At 30.5% G+C, this 24,598-nt stretch overlaps 1 protein-coding gene across 1 annotated transcript in view; it reads left to right on the forward strand.

Annotated features, from left to right (window-relative positions):
* The window catches only part of LOC136972288 (glucose dehydrogenase [FAD, quinone]-like), a 31,302-nt gene extending 8,882 nt beyond the window's left edge, over positions 1–22,420 (forward strand). The window contains exons 2-12 of the mRNA XM_067266844.1: positions 532–734; positions 2,547–2,736; positions 3,512–3,643; positions 5,692–5,816; positions 6,790–6,960; positions 11,881–12,034; positions 12,111–12,274; positions 14,140–14,317; positions 15,125–15,347; positions 18,118–18,252; positions 22,105–22,420. Of these exons, the coding sequence (XP_067122945.1) occupies positions 532–734; positions 2,547–2,736; positions 3,512–3,643; positions 5,692–5,816; positions 6,790–6,960; positions 11,881–12,034; positions 12,111–12,274; positions 14,140–14,317; positions 15,125–15,347; positions 18,118–18,252; positions 22,105–22,420 (1,991 nt within the window). The remainder of the gene's footprint in view (positions 1–531; positions 735–2,546; positions 2,737–3,511; positions 3,644–5,691; positions 5,817–6,789; positions 6,961–11,880; positions 12,035–12,110; positions 12,275–14,139; positions 14,318–15,124; positions 15,348–18,117; positions 18,253–22,104) is intronic.
* The last annotated feature ends 2,178 nt before the right edge of the window (positions 22,421–24,598 follow it).

A 24,598-nucleotide genomic window follows, 5' to 3' on the forward strand; every position in this document is an offset into this window, starting at 1 on the left:
AGGATAACGCGATATGAGGATATAAAAAAAGAGTGACTCAAGGACAAAATCGTCGTCGAGAGTCTATGAGCGCATCAACCTAATACCCTGAACAAAGAGGTGTATCGTCGTCACCCAGGCCACCAAGAATATCACACTCTGTGTTTCTCTAGGACTATCTTCGAACTTCCCGCCAATACGGATTATTATATCCTCCGGTTCTCCACTATTTCGACCGCCATCCAAGGTAAAAGAAAATTCAACGCCTCCCCAATAACTCCTGGATTCCGCTCCGACGAGACGACCGACCGAAGTCCATCCATCAGAAAGTCCGCATACTATTAAGTTCATCAAAGGTATCTATACCAACACGCGGTTTTGTGTAAACTCTCTCCCTCGCGACCGTTATTCGATATATGAAGCTATGTATTCTTTTTAGTTAAATTAAATCGTTTATTATAGTTGTTAACCTTGTATCCGAGTGATTCACTTCCGATCCGACATTTACTCTAAAGTTTTAAAGTATTTTAACATTAATATTCAATTTTACAGTAGGAGGAGGATCAGCAGGAGCAGTCTTAGCTAATCGACTGTCCGCAAATCCTAAGAATAAAGTTATTCTTTTAGAAGCTGGTAATGACGAAAACATTGCCACAGATGTTCCTCTTTTCTCTATTAGTTTTCAGAGAACTTCTGTGGATTGGCAATATCTGACGGAACCGCAGAGATTTTCTTGTTTCGGCATTGATAAAAAAGTATGTAGTTACATATACATAAAAACATATTAATAGTATATTATGCAATTAGTTTATAATATAGGAGATTATGTCATACGGTATTTTGTGGTTAGATTACACCTATAACACTATATTAATGAAAATCAAAATCATCTATAAACATAGTGTTTGCGACACCCGTGCCATAGGCATTTTATGGCACGGGTGTTGCAAACGCTATGTTTAAACATGATTTTGATTTCCTTAAGTATAGTGTTAAAGGTGTTTTTTTTTGTAACTCTTTCCGCCTAGTGGGCACTTAGAGGGCCTCTTATAGCAAGCCCGTTATGGGTTCGGCCAGGCCCATAATGGGGCGGCCGGGTGGTGAGGGACGGGGACCGACATATCCGAACGGACCACCCCCCGAAAAATTCCTGGGGATTTCTCGACCCGTCCGGATTCGATCCCGGGTCCCCCAGGGGGGTAGGCTGCTAACCTTGACCGCTCGGCCATCCGGCCGCTTAGTGTTATAGGTGTAGTCAACCACAAATTAACTTTTTATAGGAAAATATTTCAAGAAATAACTTGTCTTTTATATATTTATGTAATATCATAAAAACTGTTTATATATTTAGAACAGAGAGAGATTTTATAATAAAAATCATAGAAAAAATAAAGTAATTTTTGATAATTATAAGGTTTTCCATTCTGTCACATCATGCTGTCAATTTCCTCTTCATGATTACCTAATAAAGTAGAATTTATAACTAAACTTTACAACATTATTATTATTTTGATACTGTGATCTCCTACATGCATCGAATTAAACATCAATAAATAAACAGTAATTAAGCATTTTAATGAGTGGCGTAGCGTAGTGGGGGCGGCAGTGGCGGCCCGCCCCGGACGGCACTTTTAGGGAGCGGCAAAATTTCACAATAAATGCACAATACACAATACCCCTGTACAATACACAATAATGATAATTGTTCTTGGCCGAAAAGTTCTTTAGAATTACTGTATATTTTAGTCTTTTGAATTGAGATACCTAAATAAGGGGGCGGCGAAATTTTCCTCCGCCTCAGGCGGCTGACACCCACGCTACGCCACTGATTATAATATAGAAATAGATTTAAACTATTATCCTAATCTTCAGAATTTCATAGTAAACAATAATATAGGCACAAAACCACAAATCCTTTGAAATTAATTGAAATTTGTGAAATCATTTTAGATTTAAAAAATAGACGAAGTTATAAGTTTGCTTTGAAAAGGAGTTTGAGAAAAAGTATGAGAAAAAGTTTGCTTTTGTGATTACCCTGTTATGACTATATATGTGGTATACACCCAGTAGTGATATTGAACCAAACAATGTTATATATGTATAATGTATATAAAATAATATATTTTATATAATGTATATAAAATATGTTATAATATATGTAAGATGCCCATTGCATTATTGACTACTAGAGATGACTGACATTCATACGAAATGGCTCCCTAGACCAGCATGCCATCAGTAGAGCAGTGGATCAACATTAGAGATGACTGACATTCATACGAAATGGCTCCCTAGACCAGCATGCCATCAGTAGAGCAGTGGATCAACATTAGAGATGAGATTGAAATGCTCAACAATGGTTCTCAAAACTAGTGGTGGTTCTTACTGTGGTCGTCCGTCCGAAACAGAACCAAATTCTCTTTGCATTAATATAGTATATGATTTGAATATAAACGTTGAACATATTTTGCACACGTATAATAATTTATAATTATAATAAATTTATTTGAGAATAACAGATTTTCAGGAAAGTTATGACTAAAAAATTGGTTTATATTATCTTCAAGCGTTCTAGATGGCCGAGAGGTAAAGTGTTAGGCGGTTCAAGTGTTCTCAATTTCATGCTCTACGCCAGAGGAAATCGCAGAGACTACGACAATTGGGCTCGACAAGGGGCTTATGGTTGGAGTTGGAAAGATGTCTTTCCTTATTTTCTTAAATCTGAAGATAATACTGATATACGCGTACTCAATAATGGTAAATATAAAACTTAATATATTTGCTTTTTTTGTCGGATTACCGGTAATCTCTTTAGATGTTTGCGTCAACGTAATTCAGTACTGATTTTGCATTTAACCGGTTTTTCAAGACTCCTAGACTATCGACTCAACCTTTATTGAACATATTTCAAACAATTCATATACATTTTAAGCCAAGTTTGAGATTTTTTTCTTCTCCATAGTAAATGTAATTATCATAAAACAATTGTATACATTATAAGAGAAGTTTGCAATTGGGTATAAACAATTGGAAAATGTTGATTTCCGATTGTAAAGCTCTCAAATGACTTACTAGTAATATTGGTTAAAACTACCTAAACAAATACACAAATTGATTCCGCAATTCGTAATAGTAAGATCTGGGTCAATTTAGTTTCTTATAATGTATGCAATTGTTTTACGATAATTATATTTACTGAGGAGGAGAATAAAAATCTCAGAGTTGGCTCGAAATGTATATGAATTGTTCGAATTATGTTCAATAAAGGTTGAGTCGAAAATCTGAGTTTTGAAAAATCGGTTAAGTTGAAAAATCAATACTGAATCACGTTAATGCAAACATTTAAACCTAATATATTTCAATATGCAACAAGCTTTAATGATAATTATCGCAATGATTATGTTAATGAATTTAATTGTATAAGCTTATTCTAGTAATTAGGAAACTAACGATTGTCATATTTCAAATCAATATGTTTCGAAATAATAATGAAAAACTTTTAAATTATTATTTATTACACAATTTCTTCAAGGTTTTCATAGTACGGGTGGTCCGCAAACAGTTTCTTCTCCGCGATATGCAACTCCTCTTCGAAATGCATTTTTGGAAGCTGGTCAATTACTGGGGTATCCTATAAGTGATTATAACGATGCCATTCAAACAGGTTTTTATATAATATATTTTTCATATTTTATAATTATTAAGTCATGCAATAATTATATGAGCACTTTTAGTTATTAGACGAAAGTATTTTATCGTTAGTAATGCGTAATAAAATAATGATTATATTATCAATCATTATATTATTAGTAATATTATTACCGTAATATTAAATCATAGTAATATAACAATTTGATTATTACATACACTACTAATAATCCTATCATTAGCATTAAAATAATATCGGATATATTAATGACATACTAATAATACCATTGTATTATTTTATATTTATGATTGTAACAGTTAATCATGAGTAAAGAAATTTTTAAAGCAATGTTGAAAATTTTTTTTTTTCTCTTTTCATGAAAGGGCCTATTTGTTATAATAAGTTTGTAATACGGAAGGAGAATTATCCTGATTCCATTCAATACAAAGGATTCTTTTACTAATTTATTTTAATAACATTTTTGTATAATTTACTGTATACAGTAAGACCCCGCTTAACCCTTTCTATGCGGTTATACGCCTAAAGGCGTATGCCGCATCACGAATTAACGGCAAGTCACGTGACATACGCCTAAAGGTGTATAACCGCATGGAAAGGAAGCTACCTCGATTAACGCTGATTCGATATAACACGGTCTGCTCGAAGCGTAAAAAAAGCTCAAAATTTACGCTGATTCAAATTAGTGCGGTATTTCATTGATTCGTACATAATACCGTTATTTACGAACACGAACCAATCAATAAAAGGTGACAATTCGTCGTAGCGCTGTACTTTTTTAAATCTATGTTTGTTTTGTGCAATTTTCGAAAAAATATAAATATAACATTATGGAAGCCATAGGAAATATCGACTTCGCTTGGCAAGAATTAACTGATAAATGAGTGAACGGAGTGTGGAAGAAGTTATGGCTGAAGGTATCCAAGAATTCTCAACGAGAAGAGCCTATCGCTGTATCGTTTGGTTGACCAAATTGGACTAGGAGATGTATACGAACAGGATATTGAGGAGTTACTGCAGTTTTCTGGTGAGAGCCTTACCAATAAAGACCTTCAAAAACTGACAGAACAAGAAATTCGTGTAGAACTGAAAACTAGTGATTCTGAAAACGAAGAACCCAAAGAATTATTCCACAAATTTCCTTAGTAAAAGTTTTGGTAACGATAACCGAAATCGTTGATCAAATTGTAGCGAATGATTCAGATTTTGAAAGGAGTTCAAAAGCAAGACGAGACGTTTTGGATGAGATCTTCTGCTACCGACATTTGCTTCAGGAAAGAAAAAATGCGACAAATGAAACTACACTACTTCATTGCAAAAACCAAAAATTTCAGAAATGTCAGGACCTTCATCACAAGAAATAAACTACATTTCTGTGTGCCTATGTTTACGTGTTATTTAACATAAGTTATTTTTATATTAATTTGCATAATAATATAAAATTAAAGTAAAATTTCTCGCGTGTTCCCCTTTCCTTATTTACTCTATGTTAAAATGACCTGGTTTAACGCTGTTTTGTTTAGCGCTTTTTCGTCTAGGAACGCATCCCCCGCGTTAAGCGGGGTCTTACTGTATTATACAAAATTATTCTGAAAGCAAGAAAAAAGTTTTTAATATTGTCTATTATTACAGAAGACTTTGTTAAGAAATAGAGATTAGTCAGATTGCGACTTGCTATATTCATGGATGTGTTCGTTTATCGGATTTTATTTCTAAGAATTATTATTTCCAGGCATTTGTAAAAAACGTAATGGAGCTCTGTTTAATTAAATCAAAATTATATTCAGGCATTCCTAATGAAATCATAATACATTTTTGAAAAATAAAATATATTGTATGCTAATTGTTCTTATTATATCAGCTATTTTGAGCGATGGCATTTCAATAAACTTGATTACAACAATTGTAATAATGAAATTATTAAATGAACAAAATACCACAGTTTAAAAATGTGGCAGGTTGTGCAACTGCAATACATACTAAACAAGCGTCTTTTTAAAATATTATTCTTACATTGTAATTAAAAATGCACATATATTTAATAGGTTTCAATTATCCATCATCAACAACAACAACATTTGGAAGGCGATGCAGCACCAATAAAGCATTCTTGAAATCGATATCACATCGTCCTAATTTACATATTTTGCTGTTCTCCTTTGCAACTAAGGTAAGAACACAATATTGAGATATATAATATTTTATCATAAATTCGAAGAGTTTTAAAATAGAACGTTAAAGGTTATTATGAAAATAACTTTCCAGAATATGTTCACATTTTTACTATTTTTAAAATAAATTTTAAATACCGCGATTAATTGTTTGATTAATGAACGTGATATAACTTTCCAGCACACGGAATGACGGTTTATGATGATAGTAATTGAAATCACATTTTTTATAGCAGTAATTTATGTAAAAATGTGATTTAAATGCCATCTGTCCGATTTTACGGATTAAATCTACGTTAACAATTATAATAATGACTAGTAATATTAATGGAGGATGATTGAACAATTCCCAATTGAATTGTTGAAGTGCTGCATTAAACTTCTGAATTGATTGTGGTCAATCGATTTACGAATTCCACTAACAGAAACTCCTTTTCTGTCCTAAAAGACAGATGTTATGACTTGAATTATTACTGTTCAGGAATCGACGAACTGCTCAGTACGATTGTAGTATTCTGTTCGCTGAACGATTATATTGATAGATCAATTGATTCAATAGAACTCAGAACAATATCATGTGCAAATTTTGCTTGAAAGAGTTTTGTTTTATTCTACTTGAAAATGTCGAATGAAAGCTGAAATTTTCCAACGAAAACGTTTTCACGTTTCAATATTAAAGTTTTTCATACTTTTAAACATCGATAAAAGTATTTTTATTTTATTTTTTGTTTAAAGAAATTATCTGTATCTTAGATTCAGTTTTGATTGTACAATTCAATGCTGAAAGAATTTAATGTAATCAACTATTTATGTATGTTAATCAGTTAATGAAATCTAATTATATATTTATGCAGATCTACGTAAACATGATAAATGTAATAAATATTGTATAACGTATTGTAAACAATTTCTTCCATGTTTAAACTTAATAATTTAAATTTTACAATTTAGCATAAAATATTTCATTTCTAGATTATTTTCGATGAATATAAACGAGCTAAAGCAGTTCAGTTCGATCGATTCAAGAGATCTTATACTGTTTACGCAAGAAAAGAGATAATTATATCAGCTGGAGTCATCAACTCGCCTCAGTTATTAATGTTGTCAGGTATCGGCATTAGAGAACACTTAAACAAATTCAAGGTAAGTTTAGAAAAACTCTGAAATAAAATTTAAAACAATAATAATCAGTTCGATTTGCCTCAAAGTTGATAATGGGCAATTAGTCTTTTTTAGGATTACCTCTAAGAGAACCTGCATGATACTCTTAGAGATGATGATTATCTGGTGATAATTGAGTGGGTTTCACTGTCTTTGATGAATGTTCTATTGGAGATTCCCGTTGATTGCTGTTCCCTCATTTCATTTCTCAAATCTATCCGCAGTGAATTATCATATTGCTAGTTTCTTTTTCTCAGAGACAAGTCACGCGAACAAAATACATTATCCTTCCATATATCTGTTCACACCAATTACATTATAATCATACATTACTGAAGAAAACAAACTAAATTACTTTTATGGGTGTGAAGATCGTAGGCTCGATTTTGAGCTAATTTAAGGAAATTCTTAAGCCTATTTCTCTGTCGTGATCATTAAAAGGAAACATCGGATTGAATATCACCTTTTCCTTCAACAAGTGGGAAAGAATTATAGTAATCGAGTGTTAAATTAAACAACCTATTGTTAAAAGAGGAGAAAATCAATCGTCCAGCAAAGTAAATAGAATGAATCGTACAAGTCTCGAGCCAAATAAGTAGTAGTCAAATGAGTAGCACTAATCACAAAAATTCCCATAGGATAACATGTATGAGTAGCACGAATCACAAAATTTTCGAGTAAATAATTTTTCAGATTATTTTGTTAAGTAAGTATATTTATAAGTTAGTTGATATTAATTTTTCAGATTATTTTTGTCAAGTAAGTTGGTCGATATTAATTTATTCTAACCTAAATAATTTTTAGACTTACCTTTTTCAGATCGCCGTTTATAAATATTAAACACCTTTTATAAATAATTTTTCGCACGAATCACATACGATAACATGTAAGTCGGTCGATATTAATTTAAGTGTGTTAAAATTTATTTTATAATTTTTAGACTTACTTTGTCAAGTAAATAATTTTACAGATCGCGGTTTATAACAATGGGAATTTTTATGATTAGTGCTACTCATACATTATATCGAATGGGAATTGTGATTGGTGCTACTCATACATGTTATCCTATGAGAATTTTATGATTTAGTGCTACTCATTTTACTACTACTCAAATATGGTCATGACAGCTCCATATAAGCGACATCTTTGCTTTATTGATAGAAACCTCTGACCTCACACCTGCAGATTCGTCGCTAAACATCCGATCACCTGATGGGTTTTCCCAGGCTAGATCGGATAAAAAGGAGCCAGGAACTCGAGTCAGGGTGGACTTCATTGGACGTCATATACCGGTGAACTTTTCCAGCCACTCTGTTCCCAACGGACATCTCCAGGACGGTGATAACCACTCTGACTTCACGACAGAAGGAGAAGACCAAGTCTCTCGGACCGCCATACAGCGGAAAGTCTCATAGAAGACGACAGATAGACTCGCCTATATCCAGCAGCATCTCTCTCAGAGATATTTAGTTAGAAGTCTTGTAAGCTCTCTCTCTCTCCTTCACACATAGATAGGATGGGAAGAATTTTCCTATATAATCTCGCGAGTGACGTTTGGCCGTGCAGCTTTACTTGTGTGTAATCGATAGCCGTATTGTAACCTTAGATTTAGATCTTTATATTAGTTTATTATATTTGATTATAACCTGGCTACTTGTCGTTACTCGGATAACAGACACTCTATCGATTTACTCATTGCACTCCCCACTCGACTAATAGCCCTCCCATAAAGTGTTAAACTCCATGAACCGACTCGATCGGAACAATCGCGAGTTAGGACGTCTTTATTTGGTCTTTAACTGGTGTCAGCTCCTGACCGGGGACAGAAACTTCTTTGTCTCCAGTAAACTTCTCAGCCATCCAACGACCACGTGAGCGGTTTTCACCAAACCGTGCCGTTAAACCGTGCTTTAGGGAACCTCCTTTTGCCACCGGCTTTTCACATAGAACATAATAAAGTTTTAATATTTATTCATGCAAATTCAATCAAGAATCTCACTCAAAACACAATATTCTAGATGTATAAATGTTTTACACGAAGGAGAGTCAAAAATTATTGTCCAGTATTTTATTAGAGAGGTTGCGGCCGAAGTTTTTATCTCTAAAACGTGAACGTCGAACGTCGAGCGCCTCCATCTTGTAAGTCTAGAAGTTTAACAATGGCGTTTGGAACGTCGAGCGTGGCGGGTAGAAGTTCGGCTTGAACGTCTGCATTTTTCTGTGTTTTGGGTTAAAATTATGACGTATTTTATTAAAATAATGATTATTTAAGCATTTTTGAATAACATTGTAAATAAACAGACGATTTTAATCCAGAAATTATTTAATTATTACTTTTTTTTGCAAGTGATGAAGAATTTTTATATATTTGTGTTCATAATAGCTTACCTTAACACTGTAGAACAGTGGTTCCCAACCGGTGTTCCGCGGAACACTGGTGTTCCGCAGCTTTAGTCGCAAATCGGAAAGTGTACAATCGTATTCGAGCCGCCGAATATCAAAAAATTAAAATCATAAAATTTTTATAAACTTAAATATATATGTACGACTCGTACTTATGGAGTGTACTACTGTTTCGAATAAGATAAAGGCAACGATAAAAACTGAATGAAATATGTAAAAAACATCAGGCACAAGTTTCCCATTAAAGTTATTTAGATATATTTTTTCCTGTCTTAGAATTGGCGTTAATAATATGAGTAGAGATTTTGAATTATAACTGCTCAATTCTAATAAAATAACTGACAAGCTTATGTATTTCATATTAACTTAAGTAAGTGTTCCGCTAAAGAAAATTGCTCACAAAAGTGTTCCGCATCCTAGAAAAGGTTGGGAACCACTGCTGTAGAAGCAGGTTTGTTCTTTCTCGGCATCTTCTACCATCCCATCAACAACATAATTCGTTTGTAAATTTCTGAAAATAGTTTAATTTGTTTATTTACCTTCGCTGGTAACCTTGGTCGCTCTTGAATGTTTCCGCCATTTTTCAAGAATATCCTATGAATTAGTGCACGACGTGAACGAGTGGCGCAACGTGTTTTTCTTGGAGTTCAAACGTCAAACGTGTACTTCTGCTTACCGTACATGTTTAAAGTTTGAACTTCGGCCGCAACCTCTCTATTATATTAGAACTGAAACTGGGTGAATTTGCTATACTTTATAATCTTTCAATGTTTCTCTCTTGCTTGTCAGCATTTTTCATTTGCATTTTGGGAGATCCACTATTCCTGTCAGCTCTCCATTTTTGTCAAATTGTCGGATGTTGTGGATTACCCACAGCATCCGTAATGGCAACAGATAGCGCGGCTACGCTCGAAAAAATAATAATAAAAAAAGACACCTATCAAGACACCATACCTGAAATATTGCCATTTTTATTTGCTCATCGGCCGGACTAACGTCGCCTGCACTATTAAAATCACACAGCTGCACATGTTTTATCCCTCCTTACAACTACTGAAAAAAATGGAAATGATTGTATTCATTTGCCTGTTTTGCCGGATTGTGCACTTCTGTTAAACTGGATTTTGTATATTTTACTTTAACGATTTTTCATCGTTATAATATACAGAAGTCAGCATTAAGTAATTATGATATATAAATTTGATTCAATTTAATTCACATAGTACCAATATACAGTGCGATCGTAAAGTCGCATCGCATTGGATCATACCCATGTGGCTCTGCCGAATGATCCAATTACTTTTTTTCTAGATTCTTACTTTGTAATGCGTTGCAATATTAGTCTCGAAGATTTGTAATGACTCAATTTTCTTTGTATTTTTCATACTCCAAAAGATTTTGTTTTATTGCTTTTTGAAAATTTTTCTCTTCTACATCTGCAAGTCTTTTACGTGTATTTTTTACACTACTTAAATATTTAGGTAAAATTGGAAAAATTGTTGGAATGGCTACTTCTTTTAATTTCGGAAATTTTTCTAAGAAATTCTTTTACCTGACCTTTCACTAAGCATTTTAGTCAGTTCTAGTAATATTTGACTCGCCAAAATGTTTTATACATATTACAGAATTTTTAATCCCGTCAGATCTGTAGGAATTTTTCACAGTCAAATATAATCTCAGTGGCCCTTTTGATAAGGAAGAAAATAGGAAAAGTTTTCTTTTCATTTCTATAATTGATTTTACAGCCACTGACACTACAACACCTTGGAATTTTGAAAAATTTTATATTGTAATTCTGTAATATAATATATATGTATATCAACAATTATTACAGTACCATTAATATATTGATATATTCGTAAATTTCAAAAGAATACTTACTAAAATATTATATAATGTTATAAACTTATAAAATCAGTAAAAACTTTTCTAAAACAAAACTGCTATATACAAACTTGTAGTTATTTCTTTCCTCTAAACCTAAATTAATTTTTTGAAATTCGAGTATGCAAGTAGCGAAAAACACAGCACGAGAGTCACTCTGCACAACACTAAGTTGGTCACGTGATAAAAGCGAGCCCTGCTCTGTCTTTCTCGTTGGTCTTATGCGATCTGCTTATGACATCACTACTTTGTTCCTAATAGCAGCTCCCGTTTCACCGCCCATTGTGAATTGCCTTTAAAATCGCACTGTGTAAGTACTAAGTGTCTGGTCTCAATACTGCGAATTACAAAAGTATTTAGAGAGTAGTGGGATAGGTCACACGCAGTTGTAGAAGACCACGTCCCTGTCTAAATCTATCATAACTTAACAAGTCAGAATCTAATAATTTATGGAATTCCTCACGGCGAAAACACTAATATTTGTAAGCACAGTCATCTGGCTGACTATATATATTTAATAGTAATTTTCGATTTTTAAAAACTTTAGCTAACTCGCAAGCTCTTATCTGTAGGTCTTCTCGAATAATAAATTATCAAGTAATTATTATCATATAGATTCCAGTCGTGTCAGATCTTCCAGTAGGTCTTAATCTTCAAGATCACATTTTCCCTCTTGGAATGGATTTCTTAATTGACAAACCAGTTTCTGTCATCGCCTACCGTGCTCTAACTCCATTCAATGCTCTACGTTATTTCAAATATGGTTCTGGTAAGACTTTTATCGATATGTTTATTTGAACAGACAATAGTGTTTGAATAATATAATAAAGAAACCGCTTTTACAGGACCGTGGACCATACTAGGTGGGGTTGAAGGTTTGGCTTTCATCAATACCCGTTTTGCGAATTCTTCTGATGATTATCCAGATATCGAACTGTATTTTGTAACTGGCAGTCTGACTTCTGATGGAGGAGAACTTTTTATTCCAGCCTTTGGCATAAATAATGAAGTGAAGTATTGAAATTTTATTTTGTATTTATTGATTTATATTTATTGTTAATTTCGTACAATACAGAACTGTTTAAAAGTACTTTTAGAGACGCATTCGTAAAGGCGCATAAGAATCATATGTTTTTTCTCTTAACCAAAAATATATACTTATGTATGTTGGATATATATATATATATATATATATATATACTTATTTAAAAAAATTACACTCAAATCTATTCCCAAATCCTCTAACTATGATACCTAAAAATATTAGTTCTATAATCTGGCGTTTAAGGAACAAGAGTGTGCCAAATTACCGAAAATGGCGGTGTATTGGATGTTTTTGCATTGTCGCAAAATTCGATCAGTAATATATTATCTGAACATTGCAGACCTTGATGTACAGTACGTTTTGTATGCCTACGATTTGTTTGAACAGTCTTCATTCTGTCTGATAATGATACTGTGCATGACTATACTGTGTTAAGATTAAATCGCTCTCGATCCCAAGTAAAGTCGACCTCCTGACATGCAGCAATATACAAGGTCACATCTTTGTCTCGATTTCCGCCCGAGGTCTTAACTCATCTTTAACGTACCATCTATCCGAAGAAATTCCGATTCGCGGAATACGAGAATGGCGCAAAGTATTATTGACAATTTTGGATTATCGGATACTTTTCAGTAGTTGCCAGATTACCGAATATTCCTGTTTATCGGAATCTAGAGTACAGCAGGTAGCAGTAAATATTAAATTATTACATATTTTTTCAATCGCTAAAGTAAAGAATAATTCGTATGCGCAATTACTACCAAACATTAATATTTATCAATCAATAATATTTATGAGATGATAATATTAACGGCCGGATGACAAAAACGATAAAGGCAACAACCAGATACAGTAATAACCGGATTGTACAGTAATAACAGAAAATTGACTGTTGTTTTTCTTTATGTATGGATATTAGTTTGTGTGGGAGCCCGATTTTGTTCACCCAATTTGAAGCTTAATAACTTTTATTGAAAATTTCTGAAATTTTAGAGGTAAGTTTGCTGCAATTTTAGAGGTAGGCTTGAAGCTATTAAATTTTGGTGGTTAAAGGTCAAGGAGGGGTACGAAGACAGAAGGGGTCACTTGCAGACTTTAATGAAGAATTTACACTTTACCGTTACTTTTGGAAATAAAACCCATTCTTCGTTTCAAATTTGAGATTTTGCCATTTTATAGTAATTAATAACATAAAAACTTTTAAAATAAAATCTCATAACATATGGCGTCACAACGATTTCAACATTTATTTCGGGAAAGTTACGCAACTCGTTACTGGAAATTTTTTCATTAAATATAAATGAGTTTTTCCTTAACGTGTTTTATAAAATATTATTTCGGTTTAATTATTAAAGTTTAAGTCACGAGTCTTTCCGAAGTTACGACAGAACTGTATGTAGTGTTCTGACTGGTGTGTGCAATGTATAATGATATCGCCAATACATTTATTCAGTAATAGTGTTTACGAATATTCAGTTATAATTAGTGATATTATTCGTCTTACTACATATTCATTCAGTACCCATACTAATGACGATCAATAATCTATGAACCCCGTATAGATTAAGATGTAGAACGAAGCACGATTCCGGCAAGAAAGAGTGACAGTGAGAAAATAACAGCGACAGAATAATGGTCCTTTCACTATTCTATCGCTATTATTTTAGACCTGATTGGGACTCGGTTTATCTGGTTTAACCTACCCATAAATATTTATGTACTGTTTATTGCGTAAGGTTGTTGTTTTGCAGTTTTCGTCACCCGACCACCGTATGATATTTTTTCAACTGTTACTAACGTTTAAATTATATATATTTTTTCGGATTTAGGTTAAAAAATTATATTATGGGCCTATTTTAAATCGGGATATTTTCACCATATATCCTACTTTAATTCATCCAAAAAGTCGTGGTTATGTAAAACTCAGAAGCACTAATCCCTACGATCATCCTGTTATCCAACCGAATTATTTATCTCATCCACAAGATGTCTTGAGACTTATAGATGGTAAGTAGAGAATTCTTTTTTTTTTTTTTTTTTTTGGTTTCGCAAATTTTCTTTGCGTATTTAAATATATTGTATCTTTCATCCAGTGGAACTAAATTACAATCGTATGTATATAATACTGTATTTAAATACGATAAATTTTCTTCACAATAACAATTGTATTTTATATTGCCTATAGGATGTTTTATATTACATATTCAAGTTAAAACCAAATTATTGTAATATCCTGACAATATATTATAAATCTTTTCAAATATTTACGTGTTTATTTCTGATATGTATTCATATACGCTGTAATTACATCAATTTTTAGTGCCGATTATACAATACAATTATTTTTCTATAACTAAGTTAATATAGAATATTTATAATTCTTTAGCATTAAACTTAATTATTATAACTAACTGATAAATTAAGTTAGTTATAATAATTAGTCTTGTGATACAGGTTTAAATTTTCAGTATAATCACAAAAATGCACATCAGCAGGACTCGTTAAAACATTTTACTATCGAGTTTTAGTTACGAAACTACGTTGTACCACTTAATTTACGAATTATGCTGTAACAACTATCAATACTTGCCTTGTTAAACACTTTTATTTTACATATTGCAGTCTAATAGTCAACAGATAATGGCAATTAGACAGTTGTTTGTGAAATAAAAGTGTTTGTTTGACAAGAAAAGCGTTAATATAGACTAATATTTCTTATTACAAAAAATTGTAAAACTATTTTTTATATTTAAAATTGTACAACGTTATATTAATCTTATAAACTAGAAATGTAATAATAATTTAATGTTACAGCAATGAAAATATCGATACAAATTGGTGAATCGAAACCTTTTAGAAAGTTCGGATCTCGATTATATTCGACTCCTGTTCCAGGATGCGAAAGATTTTTAAGACTCAGCGACGAATATCTCGAATGCGTGCTTAGAACTTTAACTGCCACTATTTATCATCCTGTAGGAACGTGTAAAATGGGTGCTGTAGACGATCCGACAACCGTTGTGGATCCCGAATTGAGGTTTGTATTCTAATTATAAATAATAATGTCATGGACTCAAGTAATTTTCATAGTTTCGGGTCAAATAAGTAGAAGAGACGAAAGTATTGATATTATAAAGATTGCAAATGTTATGAATTGTCACGCAATTAATTGTTTATTATGCTTTGAAACGTTTATCCTGTACAAAAAGCTTCCATTGAATGCTATCCAGATAGATGTCAAGATAAACATAATCTGTTGTTGCAAATTCTGACAGAGTTTTTATATGTGCTTTTGATAAATATTATTGACTATACCGCAAATTTTATTAAATATTTCTTGAAAACATAAATGAATCAACGTTCTGTTTAAATGTGAAACACTGTCATAAGTTTGGCACCCTAAACGGGTTTGTCGAACGTGATAAAAAGACTGAATTAGGATATCAGTTCATAATTATCGATTTCACATTTTATAAATGTTTTATTCTCTTCTAGTACTGAAATGCGAAAATTATAAAAGCATATGGGATTTACTTTAAGCTGGTAAAAAGTTGTATTTCTAATTCTCGGTTTTTACTTTCCAGTGGTTATTAGTAAAAAAGTGATTTGAATGGAAATAATTCCTATTAAATTCTAATTAGTTGAATTATTATTTAAAACAAATCTATTCTTTAGGTTATGAACACAAACATTAAAACTTAGAGACTTTTTACCTTATAAAAGTTTTTAAAGAAAAAAGTAAACTTTTAACCGTAATTACACGAATAAAATTATAAATTGTGGTACATTTTGTTTTAGAATTACTTTTCCAAACATCCTTTATAGTACTGTATTGTTTTTTTCAGTAATATAAATTAACAAATTGATGTTTATAAGATAGAATCGTTCTATCATGTCATTTCACTTCCACGTTAGACGATTTGTTATTTTTGTCCTGATAAAACGATCTTGCGATATTGTTAAGGTATTCACTTTATGAAAAAATTCTGAACATTATATATTTTAATTGTCAATATTGTTTCTTTAAACAACCATAACATTAGAAATTATTACAATAATCATATTTTAATTTGAAGATAATTAATGCATATTCCTAAAAATAAAACTTTAATTTCTCAAAAAAAAAAAAATAAATGATTTTTGAAAATAAACTTTTGTTTTCTATTTTTGAATTTTTTCTGTGTTTTACTGTACTTTTAATTTGAACTTTTGAAAACTGTATTCATGTTATTATATGATTTAATGTTAATATTACAAAATACTAATAATACATAAAAGCCCATACAATAGTAATAACGTTATCACAGTTGTTTAATAATAAATATTCAAAGAGTTTTCATCGTGATTTTAGTTTGAAAAACATTTATATTGACTAAACATAAAGCAAGCAGAAAGTATTATACTGAATTGAATATCAAATTTTGTAATGAAAGGTTAACAATAATTGTTTATTTCAGTAATATCGTCGTTATATATATTTCCTATTTTTGTTTAATAAAGTATATAATGATGTTATACTAACATCTCATAATCAGGTTCTCAGAATATCTTTGTATTATACGTTTAATAACCGTGTATTATAATAATTCAAATTTACTTTAAATATGAATTAATGTTTTTATGTATTTTCTTTTCCGGGTTATATATAACAGAGGGAAAGTATGGCGATCTGCAAAAATTACCCCTTCAGATTTTTACATTTTTGGACCTCGAACACCTTGAAACGTTGAGAAATGCAAAAATAAAAAAAAAAATAAAAATCTGGTGTAATTTTTGTATGTTAGTGTTTGTGGGGGAATGATTTTGTTCACCCTGTTTGAAGCTTAATAACTCCTGTGGGTTTTGTCGAAAATTTCTGAAATGTTGCTTGGAAGTTAGTGGGTTAGGGGATTGATGCTTTTAAATTTTGGTGGTTAAAAGTCGAAAAGATTGGGAGATAATGGGGTCACGCGTGTCTCCAGTAGGGTCGAACTTAATGACAATTTTACTCGTTATTAGCATTTACAATTTTTTATAAAACTTATTCCTACCCTGAAAATTAAACATTTTGACATTCTTTAATAATTAAAAATATAAAAAGTTTTTAAAATAATATATGATAACAGATGATGCCACCAAAATTTTAAATATTGCCGGGAAAGTTGAGCAACTTGTTGTTGGTTTATGTTTTATGTTTTTTGTTTTGGTGGAAGAAGAAATATAATTTTTTCGAATATTTTTATACAAAACATTTTTATTTATAAATATCTAAATTCATTTTGCATTGTATATACACAATAACTGAAATTGAGTGGAAAATCATTCAACCAATTTTGTTTTCTTTTTTGGTGTGGAGAAATAAACAGGAGTAGGAGAGTTTCGTTTTTGCGAAATAAAGCAGACAGTTAGATTTAAACGTTTATCAAACTAAGCGATAATCTGCTTTTGTATCTTGGATTGTAAAATTAAATTATTTTTACCATTGTAAAAAAATACCTTGCATAATAATCTCTGTCGTAACAACATTACAGGATCGATGAACATTTTTTGAGTATTTCGAGAGTTAATGCCAAAATTTAGTTATGAATGTATTTCGGTTGAAATTCATTAAAATACTAATAATTAGAATAATTATTTTCTTAAATTGTGAATTTATGTGACGTAAACAGCATTTTTCTTGTTCTCTCGGTAGTTAGTGTATAGTTTAAATATAGGCTACTTGTCATACTTTCTAGTTGTATATTGTACATTGTAATTTAAAAATATAAATATGAACTTATTCTTTAATGTTTATTTTGCTTTCTGAAATATTATGAAATTGTTTTCAGAGTAAAGGGAGTATCGGGATTAAGAGTAGTCGATGCTTCCGTTATGCCCACCATTACTTCTGGAAATACCAATGCTCCAACGATTATGATTGCGGAAAAAGCTGCTGATATGATTTTGGGCGATGAAAACAATATGTATTTTAAATACCGATAAATAAAAAATTAGTTTCGACTTAGTACGAATTGTTCTTTAATTAATTATTTTATAAAAACTAATTGTTTACATTTACAAAATTATTATAGAATATAAAGCATTGAAACTAATGTTCATAAAAAATTAAGTATTACGAGTTACATGTCATCAGATTTAATACAAGTTTTTTAGTTTTATCTGCCTTCTGGCTGGATATTTTATGAACAAAATCAGCAATTTAATACAAATTATAATGTTTTTAAATTGTATATATGTTTATGAAACATAAAAGATTAAGTACTGTTTTACAGGTACAATATCCTTTAAGGCTTCGGACATGTTTTTAATGTAGACTGTTTAGCCTTGGACAGTATTGAAACCGTAAAAATTAAAAGAAAAAGTTTCTTAAATCAATCGTATTTCAAAGTTAAATGAACCAAGGAACACTGATTCAGGTCGTGAAAATTAACTACACAAATACGAGCACTAGAGCACGTGAATACGATCAAAAATTTTGATTTCATTCTGTATGAAATTTTGATAAACTTTCTTCAATTTTTAAATATTACATGCTTAAAACAAGTCACTTCGTTGCCTTTCCTTGTCAGTCAAGATAAACGAAAATAAATTTAATTTTAAAATTATAATTAAAGTCAGTTTGTTGAAATTGAATAAATCATAACTGCTTAGTTCAGGAATACAACTTTTTACGACTGATCATTCTTTGTAAGCTACTTCGTCGCCAAATAAATAAAAAAAAGCATTTCAAAAACAAAAAATAACTAATTAAAATAACAATTTTTAAAAATATAGCCAGTAACTACACAGATCTGTTCTTTTTCTTTTCCATTTATACCATATCGCGACTGTAGAGGTTTTTTCCCACTAAAAGTAATTTCAAGTACTGTAGATATTCAGCTGTGTTTAGTGATGAATCTTTGAATATTGAAGACATTGAAAATATTCTACAATCTAAGTGAAGACTCCATAATTTCAGAAATCATGGAGTCTTCGCTCGCAAATAAAGAATTACGCAACCAAAATTAATAGAATTTTCAGAATAACTTATTTGTGTATATAAGATAAACTGTATAGTTTTTGGTAGAGATCGATCAGGTGTTAAAATATAAAAAAGGATTAGTTCTTAAACCAACAGATGGCGCTTTTACCATTTTGTTTAAGGCAAAAAAGCATGCGTAAATACATTGTTACCGTTTCCTTTATACGTGCTTCTATTTGTTAGTCCACATTCATTATTACGAATTTTTGGAGAATTTCTTTTGCGACATTTAATAATTTATTTTTATGGGCGAATTTCTTTTACTGGAATTCGGTTTATAAGTTTATTTTTAATTGTCAATTTGGACATTGCTCATTACTAGGACTTTACACTGATGTTTAAAAGTTGACACAAAAATGAGAATTAGATCAGAAAAAACAAAATATTTATTATATCACCTGTAGTAATTTTTTCTGTATACATATTGTACGTGTTTCGGGCTAGCATGCCCCTCATCAGCAGTATTACTACAAACCACTAAAAAACAATAATTAAATAAATAAGACATTGTATATTAAGTATATAATAAATTTCTGACAATAAAATTCATTTTAAAACTTGGTTAAAACGCATCCTAATACAGTGTACAATTGGATTAAATTCCCAAATTTTTTAATTACAAATTTACATAAGTTTATTTTTCTGTATAAATAAAGATTAAATCACTAAAAACATACAATATCAATCGTTAATTGTAATAATTTTTAACTTATTTCAAGATTTTGTTCGCATCAAATTAATAACATTAAGACAAGGCGAGTCTATCAACCATTTATACCCGTTGCTTTTTGTAAACGTCATGAAGTATGGTGTTCCAGGATTGGTGGATTATTCGTCCTAAATTATTATTTGTTCTATTTCTTTTTTTCTTTAGGTGTATATGTTCGTATAATTGTCTTCTATAATTATTAGATTGATTCTTTTTGATTTTTATCGTATTTATATCTATTTGACACCCACAATTATTACAGTGTTCTGCAATTGCAAAATTTGCATAATTACCTTTCTATTGCGCGTATATGTTCTTTTATTCTTATCCCTAATTTCTTTTTTGATTCTCTTCTATATGTTTTGGCTGGATCACAATTACAATTAAATGAATAAACAATTTCTTTTTCTTTTATTAAATTAGTTTTTTTGTCAGACCTATGATATAAATATCTTTTAAATAAATAATTTTTTTCGGGTGTTAGATTAACTTTTCCTTCTAATATATTTAGGTATATATATTAAATTTACGCATTTTTTACCTTTATCAAAATTTCTATTTTTATTAACATTACTATTAATCCAACTTAACTATTTTTCTAGTATATTTTTAGGATAACTATTAAGTAAAAACATTTTTATAACTTGTTTTATTTCTATTTTCTGATCTTGTAATTTACTCGTCCTATTTTTAATTTTATCAATGTACATTTTAAAAATAATAAATTTCATAGCCTGTGGAATATTTGATTTATAATTAAGTACCTTTGGTATTTGCATAGGTTTTACGAATTTTTTATATTCTAAGTTATTATCAGTTCTTTTAATGGTTATATCTAAATAATTAATACAATTGTTAATTTCTTTTTCAACCTCAAACTGTATATTTGTGTCTATTAAATTAGCCTGTTGTAAAATTAAATCTTGACTAGTCTTTCTACTATCAAATAAAATAATGCAATCGTCTACATACTAATTATAAAATATTACTCCTCTGATATCTTTAATTTTTTTTCTATTTCTATCATAAAAATCTCTGCAAGTCTTTGGCCTATGCAAGTTCCCATTGGTTTGACTATAAAAGTTTTCATCATGCTTGAAATAATTATTTTCCATTACTAACAAACACAATTTAATAATCCAATCTGGAGCATGAATTTTCTGTAAAGAATTTTCAATGATATTTTTAGTTATACTAGGGTACATATTTTTAATGTCTAAAGACAAGAAATTTCATATATTTATTAATTGTAATGTTTTCATTAGTTAACCTATTTAATAATTCATCAACATTTTTTAGATTGTAATTGAAAGTTTCTAACATATTTAGATAAATTTTTTAAACATTTTTTTAAAATTATAATAAACATAATTTTTAACATTAATTAATGGTCTATACTTAACTGGATTTTCATGTATTATCACTCTGATGTTAAATTTTGGTATACGATTATTTTCACTTTTAAGTTTTTCAAATTCTTCTTCTATTATTAAATTTCGTTTGTTTAAAATTCCAATTCCTTTTTCAAACTGTTTGATATACGTTTACTTGGGTCATTTTCTAGTAATTTATATCCTCCTTTTTGTATTAAATCCTTAATTATTTCTTTCTTCTTTCCGACTCCATAATTATTGTTTGTTTCGTTTTATCACCTTGGAGAAATTCTAAATTATTTTCTACTAAATTTTTTTAACATTATCTAATTGTTTTTTATAATTTTTTACTTTATCTATAGTTATCTTTTTTAATTTCTGATTTTGTAAAATGGTTTGCATACCTTTTATTGTTATAGATCGTTCCTCCTCTGGGATTCTTCATAATAAGTGTTCAGTAAATACTACAAAATCTTCTTTCTTCATTATCGATGGACCGTTAAAATTGATTCCTAATTCAATTGCTCTTCATATTGAAATTGGTATTTTAATATCCGTTGTATTTATTATTAGTTTTTTCTTCCATTCTTCCCTTTCTTTAAGCGTAGGATAACCTATTTTTTAAATTAGTTTTTTATATTTATCTTCAAAACACTTACCGCTATATTTTATTTTTATGTTGAAATTTCAACCTTACTGAATCTTGAAAAAGGTATTGGGCTGATGTCTCTCCGGTGGACAGTCGACAACTTCCTTGTATCACAAAGCGACCACCTGGATTTGAATTATCTAGAGATCTTTGGAGTGTGTTAAATAGAATTCGGACCAAACATGGGTTATTTAGGGACAGTCTTTTTAGGTGGGGAAAAGTCTCATCCCCACAGTGTGATTGTGGTGCTGAAAAACAGACTATACATCATATCTTGGAAGACAGTCCAATAAGATCTTTTCCGGGACAACAGAGTGACTTCCTGATTGTGACTGAAAGTGCTCTAAACTATATTTCTAACTTAGATTTACATTTATGATTTGTGGTCTTTTTTCTGCTTTCTGTTCTTTTTACTAATTAGATGTATACACTAAATAAATACATTTCTATGTTTTCTTTCTTCTTTTTTCTCAGTAATTTCTTCAGTTTGTAATTCTTAAATTTGATATTAGATGAAAAAATTTTTGTTACATCGTGTCTTTGTAGATTCCTGCTTATACTTACAAGCAAACTTAGTGTTGGTAATCTTATTTGCTCCTTTTTGCAAGTTCTTAAATACCAGATTTCGGTTTTGATTCTTTCTATTTCTTCTGATAACTTTCCACCCTGCATCTTCTCAAACGCCAAAAATATGATTTGTACAAACTTAATATAAAAATTAATTAATTTTTCTGATTATATCTTTCACAATTATAAAACGCGCTCATTGTATATTATATATATTTTGAATAATCAGAAAAGTTAAATTTGTATTTGAGAAACTTTCCATAATGTTTTATTTTGAAAATTTTTCCATTAATTGATTCATTCACCAGCCAAATCGATTAACTCCAAAGTTCGATTTTTAAAAAATTATCAAAGTACTTGATATACTAGTAGCTTTTTATATTTATAATAAGTTTCCTTAATAAAAAGGATTAATTTTTATTGGCCATCGAAAAAAATTTTATTTATTTCAGAAACCAATGTAATTAACTTCATACTGTAACGTAAATCCGCCAGCGCACACTGCAGTATTGTAATCGCAGTGTGCGCTGACCCATGCCTTGTAGATAACGGTAAATTATTTAAAGACGTGTAACCTAAAATTTCGGAATATGAAAATGAAATTTTTCTGAAAGTTCTAGAATTAAAAAATGAACAATACATGTCAAATAAACTAAAACGAACATATTTAAGCAGTAATTTAGTTTAACAAAATCAATGGTCTTTTGCCGTCCAAAGATGCTTAGTTTTATAAAAGTTAGCTATATCTCTACTTATAGTCTATTAACAGAAAATAATATGTACAGTACCTCCTTTTAATTTTCAAATTAATTAAGGATAGTGTTTGCTTGTTTTACCATTGACCATTAAAAAATCAAAATTATTATACTGTAAAATTAACAAAATTATAAATAATGTAGTGCCAAATGTTTACATGTAACTTTGGCTTCTGTTAAACCAGGCACCGTTAGTATTTGGTAAAGCGGCAGAGACGAAATACATAGCGCATAAGACATAGTGACTTATACCAGCTGTTCCCAAAGTGTGAACAGCGGCTACCTCACGGGCGCCATGAAATATTATAAAATATTTACAACTTTAGTTCTATTTTCAATTCAATGTGGTAAGATGCGACATCTGGCAGGCCTGGTGCAAATCATTAACTCAGTAATAACTGTTTGCAGAAGCCTCTACAAATGTTTAAGCGTTGAGATATGAAAGTAAAGAGATTAAAAAAGTGTAAATATCGAAAATATGATGACAGTTATTTGGACTTTGGTTTTACATCGGCAGAAGTCAATGGTGAAGAGAAGCCGCAGTCTATACTGTATATAGAAGTTTTGGCACAGAGTGCTTGCTACTAAGTTAAAACGCCATTTAAAAACCAGTCATCCTAGCATGATTATTAATTCTCGTGACTACTAGGAAGTTAAAAGAGTTAAATCAAGGAAAAGGTAGTTTTTATAAACAGGAATCATTACCAATCAATGCTTTGCTAGCATCTTATAGCGATTCATCTTGGCGATTCTACAATATGAGCCATCTTACACGATGGTACATAGAAACGCAAAATGTAAGAAGTTTCATCCCATCGCAGAAGAACCCATTCTACCGGCTGTTGTAGATATGATGAACATTATGATCGGCGAGTCTGCTGGGAAACAGCTTTCAAAAGTGCCTTTATCCAATAACACTGTTAGTCGCAGAATACAACACATAGCGGAGGACTTCAATGATCAGTTAATTGAAAAAATAAAAGGAAAGGAATTTGGATTGCAGCTGGATGAAGACACAGGTAATAATAATGGTGTTCACTTGATTTGATATGTACGGTTTATAGACAGTAATAATAACATTGTAGAAGACTTTCTCTTTTGTAAAAGTATCACTGCTGGTGCTAAAGCTCAAGACTTGTTCGAGATCTTTGATATTTTTATATTTGAAAATAATTTAGAGTGGACCAAATGCGTTGGTATCTGTACTGATGGTGCTCGTTCTGTGTCTTGGTGTT

The sequence above is a fragment of the Centruroides vittatus genome, unplaced genomic scaffold (assembly GCF_030686945.1).
Source record: "Centruroides vittatus isolate TY-2023 unplaced genomic scaffold, ASM3068694v2 contig_2892, whole genome shotgun sequence".
Classification (NCBI taxonomy): Eukaryota; Metazoa; Arthropoda; class Arachnida; order Scorpiones; family Buthidae; genus Centruroides; species Centruroides vittatus.